Here is a 16554-nt window from a genome sequence, read left to right as displayed (position 1 = left end):
TTGATTATATCAAAATAAAAATTCTGAGTTCTATTCCCAGTGCAAAAGAGCAAGAGGTTTCTTCAGACATTTGTGTTTAATATCCTTTCTCTTTTCACAATCCTTTAGAGCTCTGGCTGATGTTATGCGTCCAGAAGCTCCGTGCACAACAGATCATATGGACAGAGATCTCAACATTGTGGTTCATGTACAACATTATGAGAACATGGAGACAAGACCGCCTCCGAATAATTTGCGTGAGTTCTATTGCATTGTATCGGTGGTTTTGATCAGTTGTTTATCAGATATATTTCTGAATGCGGAAAGCATGTTCTTGTAAAGGAGAGAGACTCTTTCATTGATTCTTGCTGTTTTATTGAAGAACAGAAGTGAAAGTTCTGGAATGATAGCAGTCAAATGCTGGACGAGTTTCCATTTTGTTTCTGTTGTTGTTCTGTCAGGCTTTTCGATAGTTTGATTTGGTGTAAAACAGCTGTCTTTGGTCATTCGTTGCTTTCATGGTGCATTCAAGATCCAGGAGAGACATAAAATATGTGTTGGTTTGGCAAGAAGTCCTATTGAGTTTAATGGGGCTTATTCTCCAGTGCGCATAGGATTGCAGTGTTAATTAAATTTATGAAACTGAATTAATTAAACAAGTCCCTGAAGTTGTAAAACAAAATATTTGCTGAAAGCAGTAAATCTTCTAGGAGGCCAGACTGAAATAATAAAGAGACAATCCTCAGGCAATGGAAAGCTTTATGATGTGTTGTATGCCCACCGTGTATAAATTACGCTTGATCAAGGAGTTGTCATATATTTGGTCTTCAAGTGGTCAGATGTTGTTGCTACTTCCCAGACCCCAGTATTACTACTTGGGCTCTCCATTTTTCGCCTTAATGAATTTTCAAAGTAATGTTTCAGCAGGAGGAGAATTAAGTTGAATTTGGGCACAAATTAAATCATTTTCAGGACTGTGTCCTTTATTTTAATATGATTGTGTATCTTCTCTTTTGTTGCTGAGTACTGGCAAGAAAATCTGTCAGAGAAAAATGTTTACATGATTACAGGCAGTTAATACTTCAAGTAAATGTCCCAAAAGATTTTTTTTCCCCAGTATGATACTTAAACGGTGTGCATAAAGTAGGATGAAGCTGAACTGCAAGACATTTAACAGCATTGTTTTAATTTTATTGTTTTAATGACAAATACAAAACCTTTGTGCCATTCTTTACCAAGAAATGTAACATTAAAAATATGTTTAGAAGAAAATCACTGCCAAGAATTACATGTGTGTTGAAGTGGAGCAGGACAAAGGAACAGTGGCACACAGCTATGGCTCCAAATTCCTTTAAAATTAATGACTACCAGGATTATTTATAATGGCATGCAAATAGAAGTCCATCATATAAGGAGTTTTATTTATTTATTTATTTATTGTATTTATACCCCGCCTACCTAGTCATTTCGACCACTCTAGGCGGCTTACAACATATCTATGTTATCTATGATATTTAAATTATCACTTTTAAAACTTCTTTATGAAATTTATTTTCAGTTTTACTAACAGATTGTCAGTTACAAAGTGCTTCCTTGGATTCACTGATTCCTTTTGAAAAATTCATTTCTGGTGGAGTTTTGTTTGTTTTGTCAATGATGCAGAAGTTGGCTCAGACAGCTTCTTAGGGAACCCCACTCTTCAAAAACAGAAGAAATCCTGAACAGTGCTGGGTTTTGAGAAAGGTGAAATGAATGCTTTTATCATAATAATGCAGTGGTGCTTTGGTGTTTGCACTTAGCTCTGTTTTTTTTTAAATTGTTGTTACGGGACATAATAAACAGAGGCATACAGTCATGTGAAAAAGAAAGTACACCCTGTTTGAATTCTATGGTCAGTAGCAGGTCTGAAAATTAGGTATATACAGTCTATTGAATCATAAGGTATACTTAGTTTTTCACACATAGAACTTCTCTATTTTGGCTTTTTTTTTGTTAAATAAATAAATACACAATGTAATATGTCATGTATTGTTGTTCATCTGAGATTATATTTGCCTAATTTCCAGACCTGCTAAGGATCAATGGAATTTGTTCTGTCCTGATACATAAAAGCCATAGAATTCAAAGACGGTGTACTTTCTTTTCCACAGGACTGTAAATCTTGTGAGTCCTGTGTATGTGAATCAGTACAAGGCTATGGCTTATATTCACTTGCAACTTTTGATCCAAGCAACTTCATTGACTCAATTGGATGCACTTGGATGCAACATGTTTATTCTTTTGGAACTAGCAATTAGATTTTTGTCATGCCTGCATCTGTTTGAAATCTATGGGGGATACCTGTTCGCTAAAGCCTTGGTTCTCTGGAGCATTCAATGCTGGCTGTATGAAGGATATACCTTTTTTGGAACTTGGGGCTCCAATACGTGCTAAGGAGGTATACGTTTGTAATGGAGAAATGACCATGGACGTTTTGTGCTGTTCTGGGTTTTTTTCTTCCCCCTTTAAGTATGAAAAACAGATGGAAACTTGTTGTCTTTTGCTGTATTTTACTTGTTGGCATATTAATCCATTCTTCTCCTTCCTAGAAATAATGTGCAAATTCATATTTATCTATCAAAACAGAATTTCCAGTAGAAATCAAGCAAAGCATTAGTCTTATATTGCATACAGGTGGAAGGGGATGAATCTGGACTTCTAATTTTCTTATGGCCACTGCTGGCTGGGGGGTTCTGAGAAGTACAATATGAAGTGTAAGAATATCCATGCTTTCCAAGTTCAGGCCTTCAGTTCATATCCCTTTCCTCCTTATACTATACATACTGAATGTTCTCTTGTTCAGGTTTCCAGTCTCCACCACTATGATCTGATCTTCCCTCCCAAACTAAAGTTACTCCATTACTCCTTCTCTTCATATTCTCTGTGTTTAAATCACTTTGAAAGCCTATGAGTACAAAAGTCCCTCAATCTGATTTGTAAGCTATTTCAGGCTTCCAAATATATCCAGTCTAATTTGCGTCTTGGATCCAGATCAGTTTATCAATTCCCATTGACTTGCATTGGAAAACCAAAAAAGCTATAACAGTTTTAGTTTTGCACTGATGTATATGAAATTTTTAGACTTGATATCATAGGTTTCTATACTAGGCAAAGTATGCTTTAGAAAAACATAGTAGATTGAAATGGTTCTATGATAAAAATTATGTGATCACTAGAAGGAATTAACTGGGGACAAACAAGAAGCCTGATGCGTTGGTATGCTCTCCCTGGAATGAATCATGTGCCCATAAAATTGATTTCTGAGAGTATTGCTTGCCTTCCTTTGCATTTGCCTAGACACTTTGTGTTTTGTCTGCTCCAGGAACTAAGCAAGAGATCCAATGGGAACTTGTCCACTGAAGATAAAAAAAACCCTACTGTTCCCTGTTACTGTCCCCACAACAGAACTACTTCAGGATATCTTTGGCAGAATGTTGATATGTGTGATTGAAAAACAAATGTACCAAACTCCTTCCAAGCTATTAGACTGTATTGAAGCCATCTTGGATTGCATTTAGTCACAAATGTATTGTGCTAGCCTTACCAACTATTAATTGACTAATTGTTGGTTGTCTTTATAGCTCAGCTTCCTTCCAGTAAGCCAAGACATTGTATATGGCTTGTCTTCTTCCTCTTTTCTTCTCATAACAATACCTCTACGAGGCAGTTCCGTATGAAAGCAGGATGCGAATTACTCAAAGTCATGCATTGAGTTTCCCAGCTCAGTGGGGGCTACAACCTGGACTTCCCCAGTCGTAGCCTAGCCCTCTTCTCAGTACATCACACGGACGTGCCATTATACAGAATCAGGAGGTTGCATTAGGCAGCAAATGTGGGATTTGACCTGGTCCCCCTTAATTAGTCTGTGGCTTTGCAGTTTGGTAGAAGATGCCAGACCTTATCCCAGTGAATAACCTGGGTCCCAAGAAATGTCTGAACTCCCAGAATCCTTGAGCATTGTCTATGCTGCTTGGGACTTCCGGGAGTTGATCTACAACAACTACTGCTTCGGCCAGTTTTGAAATAAGAATGAGCATCTGTCCCATCAGTATCTGTATATGGGATGGGGTGTGGGTGGAATTCTGTGCCTTTTTGTTTAGGGATGATAATTGAATGCTGTGTATTCAGCAAGGAGCGGTAATGTAAGGTGACTCAGTGATTCTTAGTGGGTCCCTTGTAGGGCTATGGATCTCAGATGCCTCATAATACTGGCTCCTTTGATTCTTCACTGTGTCAAGCTCTGCAATGCCTAAGTACAAAAGGTTCTTTTCTGTTCTGCCAGCCAAAAGGGAGCTAGTTTTGTGTGGTATGTTGCCCTTTATTTTCTGAATATTTTTGGTGGGTCTGGCAAAGGGCAATATGTTGTTCTGCGGACATCTTGATCCATACAGATAGGATATTTATTACCTTGACCTTTCATTCTTGTTGCATCCCATAATTGTCTTTTACAAGAGGTGCCGGTGAATTTATCCGAAGCCTATCTTGGAAAGGAAACGTATACAAATGTAAGAGCTTGTTTCTCCAAAGCTGTCAAAGAACTGCAACTTGTTCCAAGCTGAATTTATCTTTCTTCCAGTCCTGTCTACAAGCTAATGAGATGGCTTCACTCCATTAGCTTGTTTTGGGCCATGAGAAAATCTCTGCTCCTTTTCTTCGCTTCCTGATTTTGCACTCATGCCATCTACCACTACCCCAGGAGACAACGGAGGCCTTTATATTTACAGGATGTTTGTGTGTGGAAGGGGCCAAAAAAGGGCCTGAACCCTTATGCCAGGGCTGCATTCTGATCCCTTCTGTTCATCGCTATGTGAAGCTCTGCAATGCATGAGTACAAAAGGTTCCTTTCTGTCCTGCTAGCCCAAAGGGGAATCTAGCTTTCCGTGGTATGTTACCCTTTATTTTCTGAATGCCTTTGAGGCTTCTGGCAAAGGACAGGATTGTTGTTCTTTGGACATCTTGATCCATATACTGTAGACGGAATATTTATTTCCTTGACATTTCATTCTTGTGGAATGCTTCCTTGGATGGATCCGGAAGGTACTGTACTTATTTTGCAGTGGTTCCAAACTTCCTGGATGGCTGAACTCAGAAGGTGGTGTAAGGGGAATCCTGTTTGACACCCTGTAATGTCACTCAGTGCTGTGCTGTTTCCCATGTTATTCAACATCTCGTACATGAAACTGCTGAGAAGGTGCCTGGAGCGTCTGGAGATTTGGAGTTCGATGCCATCAGTTTGCTGATGACACCCAGCTCTGCCTTTCTTTCCGTTTTGAGAACAGCGACCAAGGAAGAACAGCTTGAGAACAGCTTCCAGCTCCAATCAGTGTCTGTTCTGATGGTTGTTGTGGGTTTTTCGGGCTCTTTGGCCGTGTTCTGAAGGTTGTTCTTCCTAATGTTTCACCAGTCTCTGTGGCCGGCATCTTCAGAGGACAGCACTCTGAAGATGGCACAAAGACTTGCAAAACGTTAGGAAGAAGAACCTTCAGAACACGGCCAAAGAGCCCGAAAAACCCACAACAACCATTAGATCCCGGCCGTGAAAGCCTTTGCGAATACAGTGTCTGTTGTCCGTAATAGACTGGATGAGGGCAAGGAAACTGAATCTTAATCCAGACAAGAAAGAGGTGCTCCTGATCAGTCAAAAAGCAAACTGGGATAGGAATTCAATTTGTACTAGATAGGGTTATGCTCACCCTGAAAAGTCATGTTCGCAGCTTGGGTGTACAGTGGTGCCCCGTATAGCGAGGTTAATCCGTTCCGGATTAACCTTCGCTATACGAAAACATCGCTGTGCGGGTAAGTAAAACCTATTGGAACGCATTAAACTTAGTTTAATGCGTTCCAATAAGTGTGTAAACTTACCCCTCCAGCGATGTTTTTGCTCCGGTGGCCATTTTGGAGCCGCCGATCAGCTGTTCGGCGGCTCCAAAATGGCCGCCGGAGCCCCAATCGTCGCAAAGCGAGTGCGGCGATTGGGGCTGATCCGTATAGCGATCCCCAAAAAGGGATCGCTATACGGATTTTTCGTTAAACGGTGCACTCGTTAAGCGAGGCACCACTGTATATCCAACCCCGAGCTTGGATACACAGTTTTCAGGAGTGTGGCTGCTCCTTGAGATGTCTAATCTGGCCACGGTGACACCACGCCTGAGGGTTCTTACACTGGCAATAAGAACTGCTGCTGAATTAGTTTTGATTGTATAAATTCCCTGCTGCACGACACACATGAAACCCATTTTTTTAGTGCTGCAAAATTAGGAGTTGTTTTTTTTGAACTGGTGAGAAGGGACTTATTAAAATATCTTGTTTCTTAAGCCAATTCTTTATGAATCATTTCAGGCAATGTGTACCCCCCACTTCCCCGGCTTTGTGGGTGGTTGCGGGTTTCAGATGGCAGGGACACTGCTGTCCATCTGAAATAATCTTTCAAAGTTTAGCTCTGCATCACTGTACTGGTATGCCACTTAAAATTTATTTTAATTTTTTTTTTAAAAAAAGAGAGAAATCCAGGCATTCTCTAAAGGATGCCTGACAGCCAAAGAAAACTTAACCAAGAATTGTCCTCAAACGGAATGGAAAATGAGTCGATTACAGTGTAGCTTTCCAAACCAGTTTTAATTACCAGAAACACATCAAAGTGATTTAAGTCAAAGTGAATGTGCATATCAATTTACATACAATTTGACTTTTACATGAATGTAAAAAAAAAAGCTGGGACTGGGATAGATGTGGGACTGCCTTTGAAGAGTGTTTTGAAACGTCAGCTGGTTCAAAATACTGCAGCCAGACAGCTGAGGGGTGCTGCTTACAGGGAGCATATATATCCCTTATTACAACAGCTTCACTGCCTGCCAGTCTGCTTCTGGGCCCAATTCAAAGTGCTGATTATTATCAATAAAGCACTGTATGGCTTGGCTTGGCTCCAGGCTATTTGAAGGATCTTATTACGCCATATGAGCTTTCTCAGCTTTTAAGATCTTCTCAGAATCTTCTCAGTGGTTGCTTCCTCCCTCTTGTGCTTCCGCCGTCTGACAAAGATCTTTCTTTTTAGGCAGGCTTATAAGCAATAAATGTTTTGGAAAGGCTTTGTTTATTAACTTATACATATTTCCATGTTTAAAAAATACAGTATTTCAAAACTGGTTTTAATCTTGGTCTTAACTAGAGATGGGAGCTTTGTGCTTTGCATGAAGCATGATGCATGGCACCAGAAGTGGTGCTGAGTTCCATCTCCTTCCCCCCCCCAGGCCTCTTGGTCCACTTACTGGGCTCTACACGCTGCTGGGGTCCTTCTTTGGCAGCGTCTCTCCAATCCAGGCAGGAGCCCAGCCAGCCCTTCCCTGCCTCCCCAGGCAGGCAACCACTCTGGCCGGGAGGCGGGATGGGGAGTCTTGCTGCATAGCTGCTAAGTGGTTGGCTCCCATCCCTAGTTTTAACATTGATGTATGTTCCATGTTTTTTATATGATATATGATACAGTGGTGCCTCGCATTATGAGCGCTCCGTTTTAAGACGAAATCACTTTACGTTGAAGGTTTTGCAATTGCAAAAGCGATCGCAAAATGATGTTTCCTATGGGGGAATTTCGCTTTGCGATGATCGGTTCCCTGCTTTGGGAACCGATTCTCGCAAAGTGATGATTTTCGGCCAGCTGATTGACGGTTTCAAAATGGCCGCCAGGTAAAAAACATGGCTCCCTGCTCTTTTCTGAGACGGATTCTTCGCTGCACAGGCAGCAAAAATGGGGGCGCTATGGAGGATCTTCCCTGGACGGTGAGTTTCAATCCCCTAGCAACGCATTAATCGGGTTTTAATGCATTTCTATGGGCTTTTTATTTCCACATTATGACATTTTCATTCTACAGCGATTTCTCTGGAACGAATTAATGTCGTAATGCGAGGCACCACTGTATTTTTAAATTGTTGGTTGTATTATAGTTTTAGGTTCTGTGAGCTGCCTACAGTTCCCCATGGGAAGAAAGGCAGTGTATAAATAATAAATTAAATGGATCTTCCTTTTTTTTTTTTTTGGAACACCAGAGATTCACAGACTTATAGAACAGGAAAGCTTGAACAAATCTGAAAAGCCATCAAGTTCAACCCCCTGCCAAAATACAATAAAATAGATAATACAGGAGTTTGGAGAAGTCCTCTTTATGGACTATAGCTCCCCTACTTTCTCAGCCAGCTTTTGTTATCGTGTTTCATTGTTTTCTATACACTGTTGAGATTTGAGCTTTTTGCAGGCTACTTAGGGATGAAGTGTTCCCACAGCTGGAATACTGATGCAGAACCTTTAGTTTATACAAGCTCTCTGACATACTCTCAAACTGTGGATAGATTCACTCGTTGGTTAACCACGTGGAAAGGCTTGTTTCTCACCAAACTGTTGCCAGAAACGCTGTTGCCAAATATAAGGCATAACATTTTGCCTTATATTTGTGGTTCTGTAAGGCTGTGTTTCCCAAACGGTGGGTTGTAGTGCCATGGGGCACCAGGAGATCCCCCCGGGGGGTGCCATGGATTCCTCTCATCCTTCTCCCTTCCTTCTCCCCCTCCCCCAAAAAAGTATTGTACAGCACTTACTTGCAGTTCCACTGGTGTCTGTGCATGGTGGAGAGAAGGAACCCTGGTCCAGGACTGGGTTTACTGCCCCCCCCCGTTAATAAGGGAGACTTTCCTGCCTGTCCCCATCCCCACAAAAAATGCAGCTTCTCCAGTTTTCTGGAAGTTGCTTCTCTCTGAGAAGTCAAGCTAGGGGGGCAAATCCCTTAAGCTTTCTGTGAATAGCATAGTCTCTGGTTCCATCTAGTGGTAATACAACCTGGGAATTATTATTATTATTATTATTATTATTATTATTATTATTATTATTATTATTATTATTATTATTATTATTATTATTATTATTATCGTCGTCGTCGTCGTCGTCGTCGTCGTCGTCGTCGTCGTCGTCGTCGTCGTCGTCGTCGTCGTCGTTGTCGTTGTTGTATTTTTTCAAACAGTGGATAAGTGAAACTGTGGGTACTGATCCCGTGAATACAGCGGTCCTACTGTACTGGGGAGCCACAGCCAGTGGCCAGTAAGTAAAGTGAGCCACAAGTCAAAAAGTGTTTGGGAACTGCTGCTATAAGGGTTCGAGACTGACTTTTGAAACATTATTGAAAATTTGGAAACTGGGCCAGCAGTTGGACACTGATTGGCCTGTCAAAAATCTAGGGAAACCCCATTAGTCATGTAATAGATGGATTTGCTTCTGTGGCCTAGCTAGAATCTGGATGGAATCATGTGTTCCAGCAAAAATAGTGCACATCTTTATTAAATCTGGTGCATCCTGCTAGTTCGGTACATAGCCTGGCAGCCATTGATACTGATAATATATCCTGCTAGTTCGGTACACAGCCTGTGTAGATTCAATAATATTTTCAATTTGAATAATGTATGATTTCTTTCCTTTCAAATCAAGGGGGTAATGTCGGCATATATAATTTTTTTTTTGGGGGGGGTAAAAGGTAAAAAAGTTCCCTGACCCCTGGTCTAGTGTTTTGACGCTGTACACGGAGCTGTAGTGTCCTCTCCAGGGCACGAAGCCTGGGTAAAATAGTGTGGAAGATAGGCTGTTACCCAAGCAGCAAATCCCCCCTCTCCACATCACTGAAATAGTCCAATGGAAAGGTAATCATTGTCTGTATGGTTTTATCAGTCTCTCACATTGTTGTGGAGGAATTCTGGCCCACTCTTCTTTATAACGTTGCCTCAGTTCATTGAGGTTTGCTGGCATTGCTCTCTTCAGGTCTCACCACAAGCATTTCCATTTGGTTGAGGTCTGGAATCTGGCTGAGCCACTGCAACACCTTGATTCTGTTCTTTTTCAGACATTCTGTTGTAGATTTGCTGATGTGCTTGGGATAGTTGTCCTGTTGCATGGCCCAATATTGGCCAAGCTTTAGCTGTTGGATAGATGGCCTCACATTTGACTCTAGAATACTTTGTTGTACAGAAAAGGTTATGGTTGACTCAGTGACTGCAAGGTGCACAGGTCCTGTGGCTGCAAAACAGGCCCAAATCATCACCTTTCCAACACTGTGCTTGGCAGTTGGTATGAGGTGTTTGGGTTGATATGTTGTGTTTGGTTTTTGCCAGATGTGGCACTGTGCATTATGGCCAAGCATCTCCACTTTGATCTTGTCTGTGCAAAGGACATTATTCCAGAAGTCTTGTGGTTTGTCCAGATGTAACTTTGCAAACCTACGTTGCACTGCCATGTTGTTTTTAGAGAGAAGAGGCTTTCTCCTGGCAACCCTTCCAAACCAACCATACTTGATCAGTCTTTTTCTAACTGTACTGTACTGTCATAAACGTTCACATTTAATATGCTAACTGAAGCCTGTAGAGTCTGAGATGCAACTCTTGGATTTTTTTGCAATTTCTCCGAGCTTTGCACAGTCTGATCTTAGGGTTAATTTGCTTGAATGTCCACTGCTCGGAAGATTGGCAACTACCTTGAATGTTTTCCACTTGTGAATAATCTTCCTCACTGTAGAATGATGGGTTTTATATTGTTTGGGAATGGCATTACTGTATAACACTTCCATGACTGATGGGCAGCAACAATAACTTCTCTACAGTAATTGCTAACGTGTTTTCTCCTTTGCATTGTGTGAACACACACCTGAATGCTCTAGACCAACAAACTGCTAAATCTTTGGCTTTTGTAGAGGTGGTCACACTAGCTGATGATCAGTAGCTCAAGGGCATTTGGCTAGCAGCACCTGGCTGCTACCTAGCGTCTTAATTCCTGTGGAAGCAGTAAGGATGTACTTAATTTTTCAGTCCACCCACAGAGCAGTCATACCAGCATCTTTCTGGTCCTTGTCATGGGGCTTCTACTTTTCTGGTGTAGGTGGGTTTACTGTGGTTTGTATTGGTTCTGGAAACTTTCCTGGTGTTGATGTTAATGATACTAGACAGTAGTTGCATGGATTTTCTTTAATCATGTAACTGTTTCTAGTTACAGTGGACCCTCTACTTAAGGAATTAATCCGTATTGGAATGGTGGCTGCAAGTCGAAAAGTCTGTAAGTCGAATCTCCATTGACCTACAATGCATTGAAAACCGATTAATCCCATAACCAGTGGTTTTTATTCTATTTTTATTCCATTTTGTTTTTTTTCTGGTCTGTAAGTCGATTCTCTGGTTGCAAGTCGAACCTAAATTTTGCAGCCAGAGAAGTCTGTAACTCGAAAAGTCTGTAAGTCGAGCCGTCTGTAAGTCGAGGGTCCACTGTAGTCTTTAAAGTGCTGTAGTGTCCTTTTTGGCTTTTGTTTTATTTTGTATTTCTTGTTGCAATGTTTACAGAACTAGATTTCCAAATAACTGAATGCCAAACAGGGGCCATAAATCATTGCTAGATGTGAAATGCACCCAAACACTTCTGTCTCTTAGAGCCTAGCATGAAATCTCTGTATTCTGACTCATTTGTCTGAAGAAGTGGACAATGTTCCACGAAAGCTTACAGTAAAATACACCAGTTAATCTTTAAGGTGCCACAGTGTCTTTTGCCTTGTTTTCTGTTTCTTCTTGAAATGGGGTTTCTTTGTTTCCCTTTTCGAATATGGGGAAATATTTGCTGATTCTAAGCTTTAGATCTCCTGACCTTCTCTCTACAAATATTAGTAACTCATTTGTACTCTTCCTTGGTGATTTTCTATCCCCTCCCATTTGCTAAAGTTGACCCATATAAATCTCAGCTCATCTGAAAGCTGCTTATGTAGCCATGCTGAGCGAAACAACCATTTTTGTTTCGGTGATTTTAAGCACTGTGAACAAAAATCTAGCGGAAACATGTTATCGGAATATTTAAAGGATGCTGCGCTCTGTATTTTTTTATGTTCAAAGAAGTAAAATCAACATTCCTTTCCCACTAATTTCTAAGAATGAATTACAGCCAGTGAATCATGTATCAGATCACACTTGAAACACGTAAACCCACCAAACAGTTATCAACTAGGAGTTCCTGCAATATTGAATGATTGTTGCAATGCTGCTTCAGTTTGTACGGACAATATATAAAAGAGAATGGAAAAGTTATGTTTTTGAACAAGAGTTCTCAGCTTGCAAACTCCCCCCAAAAATAACTTTTTGTTCCAAAAAGTTTGCTTCATCATTGTCAGATGTGTTCTTCTGGGTAAATAATGATTCATCAGAGTATATGCCTTGCACAGTTGAAGACATCCTATTTGCCACGGAATAACAGAAGATTATTTAGTTTTCATATCCTCAAGCAGTGGAGGACTTAACAGGGGTGGTCATTATTTCCCCCTTTAAAAAAACAACACAAAAAACCCAAAACCTTTTAAAAGAATTTCCCTGTGTCCGCTGACACCTTCCCAGTGATTGTGCCAAACACAAAGAGTGCACAACAGTAGCCAGCAGCGGCTAGGTGTTAGGAAATGACAATAACAGGTATACTGATTGGACCTTGAAACGTGTGAATGCCAGCAGCATTGGGGGAGCAGAAGATAGGTTGCACTGAAGAGTGGGCCAATACAGTGGGGTCTTGCCTTAAGAACGGCTTGAGTTAAGAACATTTTGACTTAAGAACCACTCTCATAGGAAAATATTGACTTGACTTACATACTTAGATTCAAGTTAAGAACTGAAAAAAAATCACGTGGGAGGCAGGGAAAGTGCAAAATTTGAACTTTCAGTTAACTGTTGGCCAGTGAAAATGTGGGATGTGGTGGCGCTGCGGGCTAAACTGCAGAAGTCTGTGCTGCAGGGTCAGAAGACAAAGCAGTCGTAAGATTGAATCCACGTGACGGAGTGAGCACCCGTCACTTGTCCCAGCTCCCGCCAACCTAGCGGTTCGAAAGCATGCAAATGCGAGTAGATCAATAGGGACCACCTCGGTGGGAAGGTAACAGCGTTCCGTGTCTAAGTCGCACTGGCCATGTGACCACGGAAAGATTGTCTTCGGACAAAAACGCTGGCTCTATGGCTTGGAAACGGGGATGAGCACCGCCCCCTAGAGTCGAACACAACTGGACAAAAATTGTCAAGGGAAACCTGGCCAGTGAAAAGGGTGCCTGTCTGCTTCCTCACTCCTCCCAGCGTTTAGAGAGTGGATTGGGAGACAGTCTTCGGACTGCCTGGTACTGTACTGCCTGGACTGTATTTTCCCTGCCTTCCCTGAACCTTTCTTGACCTAAGAAAAAAAGAAACAAAATATCCCCCTGTAGTGGTCGAAGGCGGAATAGCAGCTTCCCATTAGATTCTATGGACGGAAAAGAGCAGATACGGATCAAATTGTTTTCAATGCATTCCTATGGGAAATGCAGATTTGACCTGAGAACCTTTTGACTTGAGAACTGCCTTCCAATACGGATTAAGTTCTCAAGTCAAGACCCCACTGTAATGCTGCCATTGCAACCCCCACCCTTGTGGCTCTCTCTCCCCACTCAGGCCCTGTAAGCTTGAAGAATTTGGCCCATAATGTCCCACTCTTTCTCCGCCCAGAGGAGCAGCCACACCAGTGGAATTCTCCAGGGCCAAATCATGGGGTGCTCTTTGCTGCTGCAACACTCTTACAACTAGGTAGCAAGTGGACTTGCCACGTCCTGGTTTAGGTGGTGCAGTGGCAATCCCAGTTTTTCTTGCCTCTTCTGCAACAGCTCCCTGTTCTGGTCACAGTGGTGGAAATGCCTTGCCGCCTTTCTGACCCAGTCAGTTATATAAGGCGTGCACGTGTCCTCCATACCCTGCAAAGCACCTTGAAGTACTTGCTCGGTGGAGAGTGTGGGCCATAGACCACAACCCTTTCATCTTCCCCAGCCTGCAGTGCTGCCACTGTGTTTCCTCCATTGTCTGTGACAAAGGGATCTTGCCTTTCTGCAGTGAGACTCCATTGCTCCTCAGAGCCTCCTGAACGTGGTGAGCTATGTGGCTGCAGTCTTTGGTGCTCTTTATAAATCTCTTTGGCAATCACAAAAGCAGCAGCCGTGCTTCTGCCTTAGCTGACACTGCTGATGTCAGTCTTGTCCTGCTCAGGCACATCAGCTCTTTGGGAGAGAAGTGCCTTCTCCACCATGTTTTTGGCCCCTTGCCTTGGCTGCCCTGGCTGGATCGCACAGAGATGTCAGTGGAACATGTCTGGGGTTCACTGATAGCTTTCTCACTTTGAATCATCTTCTTGGCAGACGCTCACACACCCTGTACTGATGCCTTCATAGTACATAGACTCTTTCATAGTTCAATGCTGAACAAGGCCACTGGATGACAGATTTTGGGGCAAGGTGTGTGTCTCCAAGACACTCCAGCCAGCGTGATCAAAGGTAGATGGTAGTCCTCAAAACCTGAAGGTCCAGAAATCCCCCTTCCCATTCTAATAAGAGCTTTCTGGCCTATTGATAGAGAAATGTTAATATTTGCAGTCCAGAGCCCCAGACAACACTGTGAGGATCCCTAGACAGTGCTTGTGCATTCCACCGACTTTCTACACAAATTACTCAGCCTCAGTAATCTACTAGTGTTAAGTAGTCCTGAGTTTGTACTTAACCACTTTCTGAAAGCCGTTTATATAAAATATAATTAATTTACATTTCATGAAGTACAAATGTATGAGACATGTGGAGAATGCAATGAGATGAGTCTGCCTGGGAAACTAGTAATTGCTTCTGAGGAAATTAATTATTAAGTTGAAAAGCAGAACATATCACTTTGTTTGTGATACTGTTCCAGTGATATTGAGGTACTTAGCAGACAAGTAGCTTAGCAATATTTTTGTTTTGAGAAACATCTGTATGATGTTTCATACAGTAACATCTCTTAGGCTTTTGTTGTATCCTATGACATGGAAAAAAGATGGGAATTATTCTATAGAGTTGTGACATATAATCTCAAGTCTTGGGTCGTAATCTACATGAGAGGAGAACAGCTGGCCTTTGTCCTTGGCCAAGTTCAATGCAATACATTGGGTTGGTGGAGTATTTTCTGAAAGTTTTGTAGATCTTGATTAGATGTTGATCTGGCTTGTGCCAGTTACAATTTGTCAGCTAAGCTCCTTGGCGAATCAGGGAAAGAAATCTTAACATGGGCTGAAGCTCCGCAGAGATGGTTGCTTCCATTTCACGCCGGATCTACCACATATCTTCATGACTAAACTTAGCCAAATGTCTCTTAAATAAGGTGGTTGTTATTGTTGTTGTTGTTAGGTGCCATCAAATCGCCTTTGACTTACGGCAACTCTGCGAACGAGCAAAAAGTCCTGTCCAGCTCTTGTAGACTCAAGCCTGTGTTTTCCTTTAGGGAGTCAAATCTACCTCATAGCTATCTTCCTCTTTTCCTGCTTCCTTCAACCTCTCCCATCATTATTGACTTTTCCAGAGAATCTTGCCTTCTCATAATGTGCCCAAAGTATGACAGCCTCAGTTTTGTCATTTTTGCCTTCAGAGATAATTCAGACTAGATTTGCTGTAGAACCCACTTGTTCATCTTTCTGGCAATCCAGGGTCTCTGCGAAGCTCTCCTCCAGCACTGTATTTAAAATGAATCCTTCTTTTCCTATTCATTTCCTTTACTTCCAGCTTTCACGCCTATACATAGTGATCATGTGTTATAGTAGTGAAGATGACCTTAGCCTTGGTCCCTGGTGACACATCTACTACTGCTTCCCTGTAGTTGCCACTACAATTATCCATTCTGTTGATACAGCCATTGCTCCCAAAGAGGGTGGATGCATCTTAATCTGGTGCCTTAGCTGCAACCATTCCTCATTGGGAGGCCCTGCTAGGAGTCCAACCTTGTAGTAGAATCTGGCCTCTTGACATCGCTCTCGGCCTCACTGACACACTCAAACTCCTTCACCACATTGATCTGTGCATCCAAGAAGGAAAAATAAGGTTATGCTTTAACATTAGGCCAAAGTTGGCATTCATAGGGATTCTGTGTGGCAGTTCTTTACTCCCTGGGCCAACTTCCCTCCAATAATGGAATTTCCCCACATTTTTCAAAATTTGTTGTTGTGGAGAAAAACACAAGGTTGGCAAGATTTTGGTTGCAGTGAAACATCTTGACATGGTGAGGCCGTCTGTTAAAGACTCTCCAAGCCCAGTGAGATTTTCTGTCTTTCACATGAGACTGCGAAATCACTTTTTTTCCATGTTTTTTGTAATTTGCACAAAATATCTCTGTGAAGAACGTCTGTCTTCTCCCTTTGTTTAGCCAAGTGAACACACACACACACACACACACACACACACACACACACACACACACACACACACGTACAAATCAAAAAGAAATAGCAGCTTGTCCAGAGCTGCTACTTTTAATACTCCATGCAAGAAGGAAAACACTTACCACATTTACCATGGCGCGTGTTTTTTTTGCATTAACAGACATGTGTGAAAATCTGTCTTGAAAATTCGTTTTCTCCCCCCTCCCCCGAGAATGACAAAATTCTTGCTGTCTTGTGGTGGGAATTTATCACTTCATCTCATTTACCGTTAAGGGCAATTTATATCATAGCTTGTGAAG

At 41.8% G+C, this 16554-nt stretch overlaps 1 protein-coding gene across 1 annotated transcript in view; it reads left to right on the top strand.

Annotated features, from left to right (window-relative positions):
• SHISA9 (shisa family member 9) overlaps positions 1-16554 on the top strand; it is a 298964-nt gene that overhangs the window by 19901 nt on the left and 262509 nt on the right. The window contains exon 2 of the mRNA XM_020807822.3: positions 109-236. Coding sequence (XP_020663481.3) covers positions 109-236 — 128 coding nt within the window. The remainder of the gene's footprint in view (positions 1-108; positions 237-16554) is intronic.

Source organism: Pogona vitticeps, chromosome 13 (assembly GCF_051106095.1).
Source record: "Pogona vitticeps strain Pit_001003342236 chromosome 13, PviZW2.1, whole genome shotgun sequence".
Taxonomy (NCBI): Eukaryota; Metazoa; Chordata; class Lepidosauria; order Squamata; family Agamidae; genus Pogona; species Pogona vitticeps.
The sequence above is the reverse complement of the archived record's forward strand: the minus strand, read 5'-3'. Positions and strand labels throughout refer to the sequence as shown.